Source organism: Rhinoderma darwinii, chromosome 10 (assembly GCF_050947455.1).
Source record: "Rhinoderma darwinii isolate aRhiDar2 chromosome 10, aRhiDar2.hap1, whole genome shotgun sequence".
In the NCBI taxonomy this organism is placed as follows: domain Eukaryota; kingdom Metazoa; phylum Chordata; class Amphibia; order Anura; family Rhinodermatidae; genus Rhinoderma; species Rhinoderma darwinii.
The window spans coordinates 13,421,768-13,441,861 of NC_134696.1; the positions used below are offsets into that span (position 1 = coordinate 13,421,768).

At 39.9% G+C, this 20,094-nt stretch overlaps 1 protein-coding gene across 1 annotated transcript; it reads right to left on the reverse strand.

Moving 5' to 3' along the window:
* Positions 1-1,510: 1,510 nt before the first annotated feature.
* On the reverse strand, positions 1,511-17,351 carry LOC142662452 (nicotinamide N-methyltransferase-like). The gene is made up of 3 exons (XM_075840656.1): positions 17,198-17,351; positions 2,272-2,479; positions 1,511-1,934 (listed from the first exon to the last, which is right to left on the reverse strand). Exons 1-3 carry the CDS (start codon positions 17,349-17,351, stop codon positions 1,511-1,513), a joined length of 786 nt encoding a protein of 261 aa, XP_075696771.1.
* Positions 17,352-20,094: the final 2,743 nt, after the last annotated feature.

Consider the following 20,094-nt stretch of genomic DNA (forward strand, 5'->3'; position numbering starts at 1 on the left):
TATGTATATGATGCAAATATACCAACGTACAATGTTCGGTATACTTATAGTGCCTGACGAAGGTCCTTTGACCGAAACGTTGCACCAAACCCTTGGCATCGAATATAATAAAAATTTCAAGAAATTGATACTTACGACTCAGTGTGCCGAATACTTTTTCACAATACGATAGGGTTGGGACCCTATTCGTGCACCTTCTCTGATCTAGTGCATTCCGAATTTATCTCTAACATCTATAATTCCATTAACATAGTTTCTTATTTTTCCATTACATTTGTTCCGTTGCCATGACAACTAATACCGTTTCACAAGTCCCCGTCAATATCCTTCTCATATTCTTCTGCACCAGCTGTCAGACGGTTATCGCTGCACCGCTGACGTCATTTCCGCCCCTCGATATCGTAGCACTTCCGGTGCATCAGATATAAACATAGACGTTACCAACACATCATAGACACACAGGGCAGATACAGCGGACATCCCATACCAGTGACATCTACAATCAGGTACAGCACTTCATGTTCTCCCTCTAGCTTACTTTCGTTTTTTATTCTCTGTCTATTGTTTGTCCTTTCTGTTTCATCTCTTTGCTTCTTTCACTTTATTTCTTACCGGTATTTTGTGGTATACAGTGAGGAATCTTTCCTCTCTTGACCTCACCAATATATAAGGTCATTCAAAATCTAGCTATTTAGCTTCCAATATGACTATCAGATATTATGTGATTGCTCCATGCCAAGTATATTTGAATATTGTTGTACTTTCTTTTGACACATTGTTTCTGTTTCAGTCACTCAGCCTCCGCTTTTGATTTTCATATACAACTATTATATCTAAAATTCCTTTGTTACTTTTTTGTTTTGTTTTTGTAATTTTGTGACATATATTTCTTTTGATGGTTTACTACCATTTTCTATTATGACTAGATTAATTTGTCTACATAGTTCTGTCGAAAATACCTTAGGTGACAGTTCCCCATACTGTTGTGACATAAGTATAGATTGTTCATCTATATATTTTACTTTGATATTATTATTTAATTGTTATTTTCAGTTGTTCATGCCACATTCATGTATTTTATTGCCACTTTGTAAAAAATACCTTCTCTTTCACTATTTCAGCGACAGTGACAAAGGCCGTGTGTCGGCCGAAACGTCCTATCAAGTCGCTTACTACCACAATACCACCATTTTGTTGCAATAAAACTTAAATATAGTTTGCAGTTAAATGCTCTATACTTTACTTTATTACATTATTTATATAAAGCAGATACGAAAAAGAACAACAATGAGAAAACAACTGAGCCCAAGATTTCAGACTCCCATGATGTCCCAGATGGTCAGACTCGGTCTCGGCAATATTATGCAGTCCAAAGCAAAGTCCCAAAAAGATTCGAACAATTATTTTTATGCTATTCTATACTGCACTAAGGAAGCTTCTTTTTAATTATTGGATTTTTTTTTAAACTTAACATATAAAGTAATGACATGCAGACTTTATAATATTCAACCTACTTCTTTTTGTGAGCTGCAATATATATGACAGCCTTATAGTCAATAAGGTCACTGACAGCCGTTCTCTCCTTGACATTACAGTAATCAATGATAAAACCTTCTCCACCTAGAGCTTTCCTGACAAAATCCTCATCATATGTGAAAACATGGAACTTGTCTTTTCCGACTGTGAAATATGTTGTACCTAAAGCCCCAATTATTATAAGGTGTCCTCCAGGTTTCAGCAACCTAGAGAACTTTCTCAGATATCTGATGTAATCATCTTGATCTTTGCTAATAATCTCCAGAAGACAATTACTGATGACACAATCGGCTGGTGGTAAGACCAGCGGGTCTGTCATATTCTCTTTCTCTAGGTCGTATTTCACAACATGTTGAATGGCTGATCTCAGTTTTGCTTCCTGGTCCTGACACTGATCACTGGAAAATAAAAAAAGACAAGGAAAGTGAATGTTCCACAGTCAACAAGCACTGGACTATTGACTTGCAATACTAGAGGTAAAACTTGAAACTATCCAAGACTGTTGCACCAAGTGTCAGGCTTATATTGCGTCTTTCCAGCATTAACTTCTATATGATCGCCCCCTATGGATACGAATATTGAATTGAGTGGGTAATACAATTTTTAATTTTTGACTTGAGTTTTAACAGAAACATTTTTTTTCCTGGATCTTTGCCCCATCTCTCCTTATTTGTTGCATAAGGAGCAACAATCAAAATGACTGGTTTTCTCTTTGTATTTGGACAACTACGTCACCTGTTTTCTTCTTTCTCTTGATGAAGTGCTGATGTATGGCCCCAATAAAATGCTCCTGTACGTTCGTCCACCCATCTCTTCAGCTCCATGATGCATCTGTTATTAACCTTCAGCACGATGATGTTTTTGAAAAACTCACAGGCTGAATATAGATGATGAACAATGGAACTAAGACTGAGGTCAATCAAGATGTCTCCATTAATATGACCTGCAGAAAAAAAAAAATTAACTATTGAAACATTAAATATGTTAATCCCTCATATATTTTGCGGATAAACAAGGACATATGTCTGTAAAAATCAGAAAAAGAGATTAAATAATCCTCGAATGACACCAATGTTTTTTAGAAGGTGAAGATAGCAACCATCTGAGGTCCTGTAGTAAGAGGAAAGAAAAGGAGAAGGGAGGCTCATGGGGCCGTATCTAAAACAATCCAAAAGTCTTCAATATACTTTAAAGGAGAGGTGCTCACCTGATGGGGTGGGACTGTATATAGGTCACCTTATGTGTCCTCAATAACCAGGGGTGTAGCTGTTTGCTTATTGTGGCTGCAACTTACCATATTTTTGGACTATAAGACGCAGTTTTTAGCAAGAATAAAAACGCTGTTAAAGACAAGAGAGGCAGAGTGCCGCTTACTGTGCTCAGCCTCCTGCCCCCACTAATTTAAAAGTAATGGGCCGACGCTGTGTGTGTGCGCCGCCCCTAGTGCCCCCCCACTCGCCCCCTCTCTTGCGGCGACTTGAGAAAGGCTCCAGTGGACGGAGCTGAAACGTCGCACAGGCAATAAAGTACCCATTTTTTCACTTGAACCTTGGAGTTGCTGCTCATTTTTCGATAGATAGATAGATAGATAGATAGATAGATATGAGATAGATAGATAGATAGATAGATAGATAGATAGATATGAGATAGATAGATAGATAGATAGATAGATAGATAGATAGATAGATAGATAGATAGATAGATAGATACAGTGAAGGAAATAAGTATTTGATCCATTGCTGATTTTGTAAGTTTGCCCACTGTCAAAGTCATGAACAGTCTTGAATTTTTAGGCTAGGTTAATTTTACCAGTGAGAGATAGATTATATATATAAAAAAAGGTATCCTTGATCCTGAGGAAGGTGAGAGCTCAGCCGAAAACTACACGGGGGGAACTTGTTAATGATCTCAGGGCAGCTGGGACCACAGTCACCAAGAAAACCATTGGTAACACATTACGCCGTAATGGATTAAAATCCTGCAGTGCCCGCAAGGTCCCCCATCTCAAGAAGGCACATGTACAGGCCCGTCTGAAGTTTGCAAATGAACATCCGGATGATTCTGAGAGTGATTGGGAGAAGGTGCTGTGGTCAGATGAGACTAAAATTTAGCTCTTTGGCATTAACTCAACTCGCCGTGTTTGGAGGAAGAGAAATGCTGCCTATGACCCAAAGAACACTGTCCCCACTGTCAAGCATGAAGGTGGAAACATTATGTTTTGGGGGTGTTTCTCTGCTAAGGGCACAGGACTACTTCACCGCATCAATGGGAGAATGGATGGAGCCATGTACCGTCAAATCCTGAGTGACAACCTCCTTCCCTCCACCAGGACATTAAAAATGGCTCGTGGCTGGGTCTTCCAGCACGACAATGACCTGAAACATACAGCCAAGGCAACAAAGGAGTGGCTCAAAAAGAAGCACATTAAGGTCATGGAGTGGCCTAGCCAGTCTCCAGACCTTAATCCCATCGAAAACTTATGGAGGGAGCTGAAGATCCGAGTTGCCAAGCGACAGCCTCGAAATCTTAATGATTTACAGATGATCTGCAAAGAGGAGTGGGCCAAAATTCCATCTAACATGTGTGCAAACCTCATCATCAACTACAAAAAAAGTCTGACTGCTGTGCTTGCCAACAAGGGTTTTGCCACCAAGTATTAAGTCTTGTTTGCCAAAGGGATCAAATACTTATTTCTCTGTGCACAATGCAAATAAATATATATAATTTTGACAATGTGATTTTCTGTTTTTTTTTTGTTATATAATCTACCTCTCACTGGTAAAATTAACCTAGCCTAAAAATTCTAGACTGTTCATGTCTTTGACAGTGGGCAAACTTACAAAATCAGCAAGGGATCAAATACTTATTTCCTTCACTGTAGATAGATAGATAGATAGATAGATAGATAGATAGATATGAGATAGATAGGCTGATAGATAAATAGATAGATAGATAGATATGAGATAGATAGATAGATAGATAGATAGATAGATGATAGATAGATAGATAGATAGATAGATAGATAGATAGATAGATAGATAGATAGATATGAGATAGATAGATAGATAGATAGATAAGAGATAGATAGATATGAGATAGATAGAGAGATAGATAGATAGATAGATAGATAGATAGATAGATAGATAGATAGATAGATAGATATGAGATAGATAGGCTGATAGATAAATAGATAGATAGATATGAGATAGATAGATAGATAGATAGATAGATACAGTGAAGGAAAAAAGTATTTGATCCCTTGCTGATTTTGTAAGTTTGCCCACTGTGAAAGTCATGAACAGTCTTGAATTTTTAGGCTAGGTTAATTTTACCAGTGAGAGATAGATTATATATATATATATATATATATATATATATATATATATATATATATATATATAAAAAAAAAAATCACATAGTCAAAATTATATATATTTATTTGCATTGTGCACAGAGAAATAAGTATTTGATCCCCTACCAACCATTAAGAGTTCAGCCTCCTCCAGACCAGTTACACGCTCCAAATCAACTTGGTGCCTGCATTAAAGACAGCTGTCTTAAATGGTCACCTGTATAAAAGACTCCTGTCCACAGACTCAATTAATCAGTCTGACTCTAACCTCTACAACATGGGCAAGACCAAAGAGCTTTCTAAGGATGTCAGGGACAAGATCATAGACCTGCACAAGGCTGGAATGGGCTACAAAACCATAAGTAAGACGCTGGCTGAGAAGGAGACAACTGTTGGTGCAATAGTAAGAAAATGGAAGACATAAAAAATGACTGTCAATCGACATCGATCTGGGGCTCCATGCAAAATCTCACCTCGTGTGGTATCCTTGATCCTGAGGAAGGTAAGAGCTCAGCCGAAAACTACACGGGGGGAACTTGTTAATGATCTCAAGGCAGCTGGGACCACAGTCACCAGGAAAACCATTGGTAACACATTACGCCGTAATGGATTAAAATCCTGCAGTGCCCGCAAGGTCCCCCTGCTCAAGAAGGCACATGTACAGGCCCGTCTGAAGTTTGCAAATGAACATCTGGATGATTCTGAGAGTGATTGGCAGAAGGTGCTGTGGTCAGATGAGACTAAAATTTAGCTCTTTGGCATTAACTCAACTCGCCGTGTTTGGAGGAAGAGAAATGCTGCCTATGACCCAAAGAACACCGTCCCCACTGTCAAGCATGAAGGTGGAAACATTATGTTTTGGGGGTGTTTCTCTGCTAAGGGCACAGGACTACTTCACAGCATCAATGGGAGAATGGATGGAGCCATGTACCGTCAAATCCTGAGTGACAACCTCCTTCCCTCCACCAGTACATTAAAAATGGCTCGTGGCTGGGTCTTCCAGCATGACAATGACCCGAAACATACAGCCAAGGCAACAAAGGAGTGGCTCAAAAAGAAGCACATTAAGGTCATGGAGTGCCCTAGCCAGTCTCCAGACCTTAATCCCATCGAAAACTTATGGAGGGAGCTGAAGATCCGAGTTGCCAAGCAACAGCCTCGAAATCTTAATGATTTACAGATGATCTGCAAAGAGGAGTGGGCCAAAATTCCATCTAACATGTGTGCAAACCTCATCATCAACTACAAAAAAAGTCTGACTGCTGTGCTTGCCAACAAGGGTTTTGCCACCAAGTATTAAGTCTTGTTTGCCAAAGGGATCAAATACTTATTTCTCTGTGCACAATGCAAATAAATATATATAATTTTGACAATGTGATTTTCTGTTTTTTTTTTGTTATATAATCTATCTCTCACTGGTAAAATTAACCTAGCCTAAAAATTCTAGACTGTTCATGTCTTTGACAGTGGGCAAACTTACAAAATCAGCAAGGGATCAAATACTTATTTCCTTCACTGTAGATAGATAGATAGATAGATATGAGATAGATAGGCTGATAGATAAATAGATAGATAGATAGATAGATAGATATGAGATAGATAGATAGAAAGATAAATATGAGATAGATAGATAGATAGATAGATAGATAGATAGATAGATAGATAGATAGATATGAGATAGGTAGATATGAGATAGATAAATAGATAGATAGATATGAGATAGATAGATAGATAGATAGATAGATAGATAGATAGATAGATAGATAGATAGATATGAGATAGATAGATAGATAGATAGATAGATAGATAGATATATGATAGATCGATAGATGGATGGATAGATAGATATGAGAGATAGATAGATAGATAGATATATGATAGATCGATAGATAGATGGATGATAGATAGATAGATAGATAGATAGATAGATAGATAGATAGATAGATAGATAGACAGATAGATAGATAGATAGATAGATAGATAGATAGATAGATAGATAGATAGATAGATAGATATGAGATAGATAGATAGATAGATATGAGATAGATAGATAGATATATATGAGATAGATAGATAGATAGATAGATATATGATAGATCGATAGATGGATGGATAGATAGATATGAGAGATAGATAGATAGATAGATAGATAGATAGATAGATAGATATATGATAGATCGATAGATAGATGGATGATAGATAGATAGATAGATAGACAGATAGATAGATAGATAGATAGATATGAGATAGATAGATAGATAGATATGAGATAGATAGATAGATATATATGAGATAGATAGATAGATAGATAGATAGATAGATATATGATAGATCGATAGATGGATGGATAGATAGATATGAGAGATAGATAGATAGATAGATAGATATATGATAGATCGATAGATAGATGGATGATAGATAGATATGAGAGAGATAGATAGAATAGATGGATATGAGATAGATAGGCAGATAAATAGATAGATAGATAGATAGATAGATATGAGACAGATAGATAGATATGAGATAGATAGATAGATAGATAGATAGATAGATAGATAGATAGATAGATAGATAGATAGATAGATAGATAGATAGATATGAGATAGATAGATAGATAGATAGATAGATAGATAGATAGATAGATAGATATGAGATAGATAGATAGATAGATATATGATAGATCGATAGATGGATGGATAGATAGATATGAGAGATAGATAGATAGATATATGATAGATCGATAGATAGATGGATGATAGATAGATATGAGAGATAGATAGATAGATAGATAGATAGATAGAATAGATGGATATGAGATAGATAGATAGATAGATAGATATGAGACAGATAGATATGAGATAGATAGATAGATAATTGATTTGTATATCTATAAGATAATATGGTATATATTTATACGTGTGATATATTCACTTCTGCTATATATGGATCTGTGCGGTATATTCACTTCTGGTATATATTTTTCTATAGGATGTGCGCGGTTTATTTTTTGCTTTGCTACTTTTCCATATGCCTTTTTTTCTAAATATACATTTTTGTGCCTTGAAAGTTAAGGGGTTGTTCCAAGATTAAGTGTTATTCCCTGTCTACAGGATAGCACATAACATGCTGATCTGTGGGGGTCCAACAACTGGGACCCCCACTGATAACTAGAACGGTGTTCCCTTGTACCCCTGAGTGACTGGAGTGGCAGTGTGTGTGCTTGAACTGCAGCATCATTAACTCAGGGGTAAAAGGGACCCCCACTGATCAGCATGTTATCTCCTATCCTGTAGAGAGGGGATAACATTTAATCTTGGGACGACCCCTGTAAGGCCTGAACGTGCAGTGAATAGTTTTCAGATTTTATTACTGGCTTGATAATCACATTCCTAGTCCGGTCTGTGTAGCTTCTGTTTACAAATGTTATGGATTGGTTGTACAGATCCAGCAGATGTGGACAGATCCTTTTATCGTCACTGATCAGTTTTTTTCCGCTAGAAAGTGCAATATGCGTTACTATACTGACTGTAAAGTGCAGCGTGCGTTACTATACTGACTGTAAAGTGCAGCGTGCGTTACTATACTGACTGTAAAGAGCAGCGTGTGTTACTATACTGACTGTAAAGTGCAGCATGCGCTACTATACTGACTGTAAAGTGCAGCGTGTGTTACTATACTGACTGTAAAGTGCAGCGTGCGTTACTATACTGACTGTAAAGTGCAGCGTGCGTTACTATACTGACTGTAAAGAGCAGCGTGCGTTACTATACTGACTGTAAAGTGCAGCGTGCGTTACTATACTGACTGTAAAGTGCAGCGTGTGTTACTATACTGACTGTAAAGTGCAGCATGTGTTACTATACTGACTGTAAAGTGCAGCGTGTGTTACTATACTGACTGTAAAGTGCAGCATGCGTTACTATACTGACTGTAAAGTGCAGCATGCGTTACTATACTGACTGTAAAGTGCAGCGTGCGTTACTATAATGACTGTAAAGTGCAGCGTGTGTTACTATACTGACTGTAAAGTGCAGCGTGTGTTACTATACTGACTGTAAAGTGTAGCGTGCTTTACTATACTGACTGTAAAGTGTTGCATGTGTTACTATACTGACTGTAAAGAGCAGCGTGTGTTACTATACTGACTGTAAAGAGCAGCGTGTGTTACTATACTGACTGTAAAGAGCAGCGTGTGTTACTATACTGACTGTAAAGTGCAGCATGTGTTACTATACTGACTGTAAAGAGCAGCGTGTGTTACTATACTGACTGTAAAGTGCAGCATGTGTTACTATACTGACTGTAAAGAGCAGCGTGCGTTACTATACTGACTGTAAAGAGCAGCGTGTGTTACTATACTGACTGTAAAGTGCAGCATGCGCTACTATACTGACTGTAAAGTGCAGCGTGCGTTACTATACTGACTGTAAAGTGCAGCGTGCATTACTATACTGACTGTAAAGAGCAGCGTGCGTTACTATACTGACTGTAAAGTGCAGCGTGTGTTACTATACTGACTGTAAAGAGCAGCATGTGTTACTATACTGACTGTAAAGAGCAGCATGTGTTACTATACTCACTGTAAAGAGCAGCATGTGTTACTATACTGACTGTAAAGTGCAGCGTGCGTTACTATACTGACTGTAAAGTGCAGCGTGCGTTACTATACTGACTGTAAAGTGCAGCGTGCATTACTATACTGACTGTAAAGTGCAGCGTGCGTTACTATACTGACTGTAAAGTGCAGCATGTGTTACTATACTGACTGTAAAGTGCAGCATGCGTTACTATACTGACTGTAAAGTGCAGCATGCGTTACTATACTGACTGTAAAGTGCAGCGTGCGTTACTATACTGACTGTAAAGTGCAGCGTGCGTTACTATACTGACTGTAAAGTGCAGCGTGCATTACTATACTGACTGTAAAGTGCAGCGTGCGTTACTATACTGACTGTAAAGTGCAGCGTGCCTTACTATACTGACTTTAAAGTGCAGCGTGTGTTACTATACTGACTGTAAAGTGCAGCGTGCGTTACTATACTGACTGTAAAGTGCAGCATGTGTTACTATACTGACTGTAAAGTGCAGCGTGTGTTACTATACTGACTGTAAAGTGCAGCGTGCGTTACTATACTGACTGTAAAGTGCAGCGTGCGTTACTATACTGACTGTAAAGTGCAGCGTGCGTTACTATACTGACTGTAAAGTGCCGCATGTGTTACTATACTGACTGTAAAGAGCAGCATGTGTTACTATACTGACTGTAAAGAGCAGCATGTGTTACTATACTGACTGTAAAGAGCAGCGTGTGTTACTATACTCACTGTAAAGAGCAGCATGTGTTACTATACTGACTGTAAAGTGCAGCGTGCGTTACTATACTGACTGTAAAGAGCAGCGTGCGTTACTATACTGACTGTAAAGTGCAGCGTGCATTACTATACTGACTGTAAAGTGCAGCGTGCGTTACTATACTGACTGTAAAGTGCAGCATGTGTTACTATACTGACTGTAAAGTGCAGCATGTGTTACTATACTGACTGTAAAGTGCAGCATGCGTTACTATACTGACTGTAAAGAGCAGCATGTGTTACTATACTGACTGTAAAGAGCAGCGTGTGTTACTATACTCACTGTAAAGAGCAGCATGTGTTACTATACTGACTGTAAAGTGCAGCGTGCGTTACTATACTGACTGTAAAGTGCAGCGTGCGTTACTACACTGACTGTAAAGTGCAGCGTGCGTTACTATAATGACTGTAAAGAGCAGCGTGCGTTACTATACTGACTGTAAAGTGCAGCGTGCATTACTATACTGACTGTAAAGTGCAGCGTGCGTTACTATACTGACTGTAAAGTGCAGCATGTGTTACTATACTGACTGTAAAGTGCAGCATGCGTTACTATACTGACTGTAAAGTGCAGCATGCGTTACTATACTGACTGTAAAGTGCCGCATGTGTTACTATACTGACTGTAAAGAGCAGCATGTGTTACTATACTGACTGTAAAGTGCAGCATGCGTTACTATACTGACTGTAAAGTGCAGCGTGCGTTACTATACTGACTGTAAAGTGCAGCGTGCGTTACTATACTGACTGTAAAGTGCAGCGTGCATTACTATACTGACTGTAAAGTGCAGCGTGCGTTACTATACTTACATAGTTACATAGTTACATAGTTAGTACGGCTGAAAAAAGACACATGTCCATCAAGTCCAACCAAGGGAAGGGAAAAGGGAAGGAAAAATGTCTACACATAGGAGCTAATATTTTTTTGTTCTAGGAAATTATCTAACCCTTTTTTAAAGCCATCTACTGTCCCTGCTGTGACCAGCTCCTGCGGTAGGCTATTCCATAGATTCACAGTTCTCACAGTAAAGAAGGCTTGTCGCCTCTGCAGCTTGAACCTTTTTTTCTCCAGACGGAGGGAGTGCCCCCTTGTTTTTTGAGGGGGTTTTACAAGGAACAGGATATCACCATATTTTTTGTATGTGCCATTAATATATTTATATAAGTTAATCATGTCCCCCCTTAGTCGTCTTTTTTCAAGGCTAAATAGGTTTAATTCTTTCAATTTTTCCTCATAACTTAAATTCTCCATGCCCCTTATTAGCTTCGTTGCTCTTCTTTGTATTTTTTCCAACTCCAGGGCATCCTTTCTATGAACTGGAGCCCAGAACTGAACTGCATATTCTAGATGAGGCCTCACTAATGCTTTGTAAAGTGGCATTATTACATCTCTGTCCCGCGAGTCCATGCCTCTTTTAATACACGACAATGTCTTGCTGGCCTTTGAAGCAGCTGATTGACACTGCATGCTGTTATTGAGTTTATGATTTACAAGAACACCCAGATCCTTCTCAACAAGTGACTCCTCCAGTGTAGCTCCCCCTAGGACATATGATGCATGCAGGTTGTTGGTACCCAGATGCATAACTTTACATTTATCTACATTAAACTTCATTTGCCAAGTGGACGCCCAAACACTTAGTTTGTTTAAATCTGCCTGCAATTCACAAACATCTTCCATAGTCTGAACTATATTACATAGCTTGGTGTCATCTGCAAAAATAGAAATAGTGCTATTAATCCCATCCTCTATATCATTAATAAATAAGTTGAATAATAGTGGTCCCAGCACTGAACCCTGGGGTACACCACTTATAACCGGGGACCATTCAGAGTAGGAATCATTGACCACAACTCTCTGGATACGGTCCTTGAGCCAATTCTCAATCCAATTACAAACTATATTTTCTAAACCTATAGTCCTTAATTTACCCATTAGGCGTCTATGGGGGACAGTGTCAAATGCCTTTGCAAAGTCCAAAAACACTATATCCACAGCGGCCCCTCTGTCTAGACTTCTGCTCACCTCTTCATAAAAACAGATTAGGTTAGTTTGACAACTTCTGTCCTTAGTAAAACCGTGCTGGCTGTCACTTATAATGCTATTTATTGTCACATAATCCTGTATATAGTCCCTCAATAGCCCCTCAAACATTTTCCCCACGATGGATGTTAAGCTTACTGGTCTATAATTACCCGGGGAAGACCTAGAGCCCTTTTTGAAAATAGGCACCACATTTGCCCTGCGCCAGTCCCTTGGCACTATACCAGTCACTAGAGATTCTCTGAATATTATGAAAAGGGGGACAGAAATAACTGAACTAAGCTCTTTAAGAATTCTAGGGTGTAACCCATCTGGTCCCGGAGTCTTGTGCACATTTATTTTATTTAATTTAGCTTGGACCATATCTACATTCATCCAATTCAGTATATCAACTGATATATTAACAGCACTGGCACCGGCTACATCAGCTGCTCTTTCTTCTGTTGTATATACAGAGCTAAAGAACCCATTTAGTAACTCTGCCTTCTCTTGATCCCCTGTGATCAACTCCCCATTACCATTATCTAGGGGTCCTACATGTTCAGACCTTGGCTTTTTTGCATTTATATGCTTGAAGAATTTTTTAGGATTTGTTTTACTATCCTTGGCCACCTGCCTTTCATTTTGTATTTTTGCTAATTTTATTACATTTTTACAGATTTTATTAAGCTCTTTATATTTTACAAAGGCTACAGCTGTACCCTCAGATTTGTATTTTTTAAATGCCCTTTTTTTGTCATGTATTGCCCCTTTCACAGAAGGTGTAAGCCATGTGGGGTTTAATTTGAGTCGTTTATACTTATTACCTGTAGGAATAAATTTTGCACTATAATAACTCAAAGTAGATTTGAAAATCTCCCATTTATCATTTGTTCCATTATTTGACATTAGTTCTTCCCAGTCCATATCCTGAATTGCAGCCCTCATCCTGGGGAAATTGGCTTTCTTAAAATTAAATGTTTTTGCCCTCCCAGCCTGCGTTTGTTTTTTACAGTATAGGTAAAATGTAACTATATTGTGATCACTGTTACCGAGGTTTTCACGAACATTGACATTCCCAACAAGATCTGCATTATTAGAAATGACCAGATCCAACAGAGCTTCACCTCTAGTCGGGTCTTCCACAAACTGGCCCATAAAATTTTCCTGCAACAGGTTGAGGAAATGTCTCCCCTTTGCAGTTGAAGCCGAACCATGACACCAATTAATATCCCGGAAATTAAAATCTCCCATTATCACTACAGTACCCGCCTGTGCAGCCCGCTCCATCTGTTTATATAGCTGAACTTCCATCTCCTCAGTTATATTGGGGGGTCTATAGATTACACCAAAAGTAATTTTTTCAGTGTTTACCTCCCTTTCTAGTTCCACCCACAAGGTTTCAACCTCCTCACAGTCTTCACCCACTATTGTCTCTTTCACACTCACCTTCATATCACTTCTCACATACAGACATACACCACCACCTTTCCTATTTGTCCTGTCTTTACGAAAAAGTGTAAAACCCTGTAGATTTACAGCCCAGTCATGTGAAGAGTCCAGCCATGTTTCAGCAACACCAACTATATCTATATTTTCTTCCAGTATCAAGGCCTCCAGCTCCCCCATTTTACTTGCTAGACTTCTGGCATTTGTGAACATACACTTTAACTTGCCTGTCAGTTTTTCACTTTTATTATCAGAAATGTGATTTGACATTAATCGGTCCTTTTTATTTACACTGATGTTTTGTAACGAAAGGATCTCCTTATCCTGTTGTCCAGTCCTCTCCCCACATTCTGTTTCTCCCCCCACCAATATAGTCTGACCCCTCTCTAACCTGGCTACCCCTTTTTTTTCTACATTGACCTCCCTCCTCAGCCCTAGTTTAAATACTCCGCCACCCCAGCTAGAATTCTCTCCCCCAGCACAGCGGACCCCCTTCCATTTAGGTGCAAATCATCTGCAGAATACAGTTTGTACCCCAATGAAAAGTCAGCGTGCTGACTGTAAAGTGCAGCGTGCGTTACTATACTGACTGTAAAGTGCCGCATGTGTTACTATACTGACTGTAAAGAGCAGCATGTGTTACTATACTGACTGTAAAGAGCAGCATGTGTTACTATACTGACTGTAAAGAGCAGCATGTGTTACTATACTGACTGTAAAGAGCAGCATGTGTTACTATACTGACTGTAAAGTGCAGCATGCGTACTATACTGACTGTAAAGAGCAGCATGTGTTACTATACTGACTGTAAAGTGCAGCATGCGTTACTATATTGACTGTAAAGTGCCGCATGTGTTACTATACTGACTGTAAAGTGCCGCATGTGTTACTATACTGACTGTAAAGAGCAGCGTGTGTTACTATACTGACTGTAAAGAGCAGCATGTGTTACTATACTGACTGTAAAGTGCAGCATGCGTTACTATACTGACTGTAAAGTGCAGCGTGCGTTACTATACTGACTGTAAAGTGCAGCGTGCGTTACTATACTGACTGTAAAGTGCAGCGTGCATTACTATACTGACTGTAAAGTGCAGCGTGCGTTACTATACTGACTGTAAAGTGCAGCGTGCGTTACTATACTGACTGTAAAGTGCCGCATGTGTTACTATACTGACTGTAAAGAGCAGCATGTGTTACTATACTGACTGTAAAGAGCAGCATGTGTTACTATACTGACTGTAAAGAGCAGCATGTGTTACTATACTGACTGTAAAGAGCAGCATGTGTTACTATACTGACTGTAAAGTGCAGCATGCGTACTATACTGACTGTAAAGAGCAGCATGTGTTACTATACTGACTGTAAAGTGCAGCATGCGTTACTATACTGACTGTAAAGTGCAGCGTGCGTTACTATACTGACTGTAAAGTGCAGCGTGCGTTACTATACTGACTGTAAAGTGCAGCGTGCGTTACTATACTGACTGTAAAGTGCAGCGTGCGTTACTATACTGACTGTAAAGTGCAGCGTGTGTTACTATACTGACTGTAAAGTGCAGCGTGCGTTACTATACTGACTGTAAAGTGCAGCGTGTGTTACTATACTGACTGTAAAGTGCAGCGTGCGTTACTATACTGACTGTAAAGTGCAGCGTGCGTTACTATACTGACTGTAAAGTGCAGCGTGCGTTACTATACTGACTGTAAAGTGCAGCGTGCGTTACTATACTGACTGTAAAGTGCAGCGTGCGTTACTATGCTGACTGTAAAGTGCAGCGTGCGTTACTATACTGACTGTAAAGAGCAGCATGTGTTACTATACTGACTGTAAAGAGCAGCATGTGTTACTATACTGACTGTAAAGTGCAGCGTGCGTTACTATACTGACTGTAAAGTGCCGCATGCGTTACTATACTGACTGTAAAGTGCAGCGTGCGTTACTATACTGACTGTAAAGAGCCATTAATGGGGCCCTGACACAAGTTTGAACGCTGACGTTGTTTCATTTTTGTGTTTGCATTTTGGATACACTTTGCCCTGGTTGTTTTACTAGTACTTATAGCTGGCAGTGGCGTAACTACCGCCGTAGCAGCCGTAGCGACTGCTACGGGGCCAGTGGCATGAGGGGGCCCGTGTCGCCCGCCGGCACGGGCCCCCACCATGGCCGCAGGCTCCGCTAGCAGCCGCTATGGCTGCTACAGCGGGACGCCACTGAACACTACGGCAGAGCAGGGAGGTATCTCCCCGCTCTGCCATTAAACAAAAGACATGTATCCCCTATCCACAGGATATCCACAGGATAGGGGATACATGTGTGATCGCTGGCATTGGTTACTGAGAACGGGGGACTGAAAGTCCCCTGAAGTTCTCCATCACAAACCTCGGACTTCCTGTGGATAGGGGATGCATGTTATTTGTAGGACACACTACAGGTCGCATTTTTTTTTGGGGTGGGGCACTGTATGGCGTTCCCTGCAGGGGGGGGGCGCTGTATGGCGTTCCCTGCAGGGGGGGGCGCTGTATAGCGTTCCCTGCTGGGGGGCGCTGTATAGCGTTCCCTGCAGGGGGGTGCTGTATGGCGTTCCCTGTAGGGGGGTCGCTGTATGGCGTTCCCTGCAGGGGGGGCGCTATATGGCGTTCCCTACAGGGGGGGGCTGTATGGCGTTCCCTACGGGGGGGCTGTATGGCGTTCTCTACAGGGGGGCTGTATGGCGTTCTCTACAGTGGGGGCTGTATGGCGTTAGCGCCATACAGCCCCCTCTGTAGATAACGTCATACAGTCCCCCTGTAGATAACGCCATACAGTCCCCCTGTAGATAACACCATACAGTCCCCCCTGTAAATAACGCCACACAGTCCCCCCTGTAGATAACGCCACACAGTCCCCCGTAGATAACGCCACACAGTCTCCCCTGTAGATAACACCATACAGTCTACAGGGGGGGCTGTATGGCGTTATCTACAGGGGGGCTGTATGACATAATCTACAGGGGGGGCGCTGTATGGCGTTATCTACAGGGGGGGGCGCTGTATGGCGTTATCTTACAAGGGGGACTAAAAAAAAACAAAAAACAGTTGGAAGAGATCAGAAAATAACAGCAGCTCAAACGGGCAAACCACAAATCATCAGATAACAACAGGTTTAGGTAATTGCAGCCACAATTAGAATTTTTGAGATGCCCTTCATAATCTGCCAAAATGTTTTCCAGAGTTTTCGAGGTTAGAGAAGGGAAAACAATGACTCTACTAAACCCGGACACCCGATATTCTTCAACATATACAATGACTTGGACTTTGCTCTGCTCCCTGTGATTTTCCAGTTGCTAATACTAGGCAGTATTTGCGCCCCCTCTGATCTCCCACATCCCAAAAAACAAGTTTGCTCAATTTGTATTCAGTTGTTTACAATTGTTTAAAACAAGTTAAAAAATAGAATAATATACACGTCAATGTATCTTAGGAGTAATAATATCAGGATACATACCCACAGTGAAAACTTGTCTGAGATTGTCAATGGTAGATTTCAAGACGTCATCTCCAAAGGCCATGTCAGGTTTATCTGAAAAGTAATTCTCCAGACATTGTCTGGAATCAAAGTCATGTACATGATAGAGCTTATGGGTACTGGAATCCATCATCTACTCTTGTATCACAGACGGGGTGACTACCTCTAGACCGGGGCACAAGGTCTTTATATAATTACCAGGATTCAATTTACAAAGTGTGTTACTAAGAATAACTTATCACATGATGACTTATTATATTTATGAGCCGGTCATGGGAACTTGTGTTATAATAAATTCACATAGAGAAATAATGATCTTTAAATAAACAAATGTATCTTATTGTTTTTTTTGTATATACATTTTATTTGACTTTCAATATAGAGACATGGAGATGGATCGTACAAACAAATGAAACATATATCACAAGATATCACATTTATACAACATTACATTACATTACCTTACTCTCCATATGTATTTAATTATAAAGATATAAAAGGAAAGAGATATGCAATGTTAAATACCTTTGTGTCAAAAAAGACAAAAGTATAGAAGGTATGATACCTTTATTGGCTAAGCATAAAAGTTCTATATGTGGCATTCAGAGCGCAGAGGCTTCTTCTTCAGGCAGTTTACAAATGAATGACTTCGAAAAAAGCACCACATTTAGATGTTACACAAAGACAATTAGTACATGAGGTGATACATCATTAAGATAAGCCGGGGCAATAAAACGGAGATTATAGGGGGTGATGACTTAGGAGTTGAGGCATCTGGAGTCAGTCTGATGGGGGACGTGACGTGTGTCCAAGCAGTGGCTCATAAATCCTGGTGTTAGATTGAGGCCTTGTGTCAATGACTGGAATTTTATCATCATCTTGAATTCCCAAATTTTTCTTTCTCTGTTGTTTTTAAAATGACCCTTTAGTATTAGGACTATGGGATCTGTGTGATTCCCTAATGGTCATTATTAATCTGGCCATACATATCCACATACTATACGGTTCCGACTACTGCACTAATGCTGCTCTGTGCGATAAACCATCCGGTGCCAGTTCTTCTTTGCCAGTTGTTTATATGGCCGCCTTGTATCCCTGGTTTCTAGGGACGCTCTAATCTCATCCCATCGTCGGTCTCGCTGCGCCGTCTGTGGCTGGTCTCAGGCGGGTGACGTCACTTACGCGTGCCTGCTTGGGATTGGCCAGTCGGGCACCGTGCCTCCAGACGGTGGGAGGGGTTCAGGACTATATTAGGCTGGCGTTCGCTCGGCTCGTGTTCGACCAGCTGACTAGTGTCGTGCACGAGCCGGGTGAATGTTAAGGGCACGCTACATGTGCTAACCGGCCTACCTGTGTTTTTAATTCAAATAACTAACATTGTGACCCCTGATGACGCGCACTAACAACTGAGGGCGCTGAAACGCGTTGGGACACAGCTATAGGGACACAGCTCTAGTGGCAGGGATCACCAGGTTTATAATATAACGTATAGAGACTTCTATTGTATACGCAAGTGCAGATACATATGGATAACTGCAGTATCCACTAGCGTTTCCCTACTGGTTTACCTGCTTTCGCCTTATACAGTTCTTTTTGGCTATTTAGCCTATTTTTTAGTACTGATTACTATAATAAAGATCAATTTTAATCGTTCATTAAGGCAGTGATATACATTTTGTAATTCAAGTGAACGTACATTAAGCAATATCAGCACAACGCTCTATGTGCAGTGTTAACTCACCACTTATTTTACCATATAATGTATTAGGAAATGGCAAAAAATAAAATGTGGGGTAGAAAATGCAAAAAACAGCGATTTCTCTATAGTTTTTTGTGCTTTGTTTTCACGGAATTCACCGTACAATTAAAATGTCATGTTAACTTTATTCTGCGGGTCAATACGATTACAGTGATACCAAATTTATAAAGTTTTTTTTCTACATTTTACTACTGTTACAAGGAAAAAACTAACTGTGAAAAATAAAATGTATTTTGTGTTGCCAAATTTATTTTTCTGTAGATTAAGCGGTTTGAGGGCTTATTTAGCAGGATAAGCTGTAGTTTTTAATGCTACAATTTTAGGGTACATGCAAGGTTTTGATCACTTTTTATTCCTTTTTTCGTGGGAGATGAGGTGACCAAAAAATAGAGATTCTGGCGCTTTTAATTGTATTTTTTTCACGCCGCACACCGTGCGGGTTAAATAATGATATATTGTAATAGTTCAGACTTTTATGGATGTGGCGATACCAGTTATGTTTATTTGATAATTTTTTTTACAATGCTTTAGGGTGGAAATGGGATATGTCATCAGGATCCCGAATTTCCTCTCCCGTTTCAGATAATATTAGAGATACATGTTTATTTATATGTTACGTTTTTACCAAGTTAGCCAATAAGTTACTAGATTTATTTCCCAATCTATGCAAATTATTCTCTTGTGCAGCAGTCCTATATATATATATATACAGTATGTTCCTTCTTCTCTAACATATTCTCATAAATTTGTTTTAATTCCTGCCAGACAATTTTATTTGCAATGGTGGGGTTTACTTTTATATTTAATATATCCATCCTTATATTCCTTGCTTGTTTTTATCAATTAAAGGCTCATATGCGTCTTATAATTATACGGCCTCTGATTACGGCTTTAGCTCCCTCCCAGAATAGCCCTGGTCTATTCTCTGCACATAGATTATCCTCTCTAAACCTAGCATATTCCTTGTAACGTCTATGGCCACGGTCCGTCGTTCTGCCTTAATCCCCGACGGCCGTGGCCATGGACATCTTACCTGCTTGCAGCATCGTCCTCCTGTGAGGCGCCGGCACTCACTTCCGGATTTATAGTGTCTCTGGCAGGCGCGCGCGCCCGCACT

Bases quoted from the DNA above. Each gene is read 5' to 3' on its own strand.
- LOC142662452 (XM_075840656.1), bottom strand. From the start codon at position 17,351: ATGATGGATTCCAGTACCCATAAGCTCTATCATGTACATGACTTTGAT. The intron at 2,480-17,197 runs GTATGTATCCTG...TTTTTTCTGCAG, and splicing joins CAGACAAGTTTTCACTGTGG to GTCATATTAATGGAGACATC. The intron at 1,935-2,271 runs GTGACGTAGTTG...TTTATTTTCCAG, and splicing joins CAAGAGAAAGAAGAAAACAG to TGATCAGTGTCAGGACCAGG.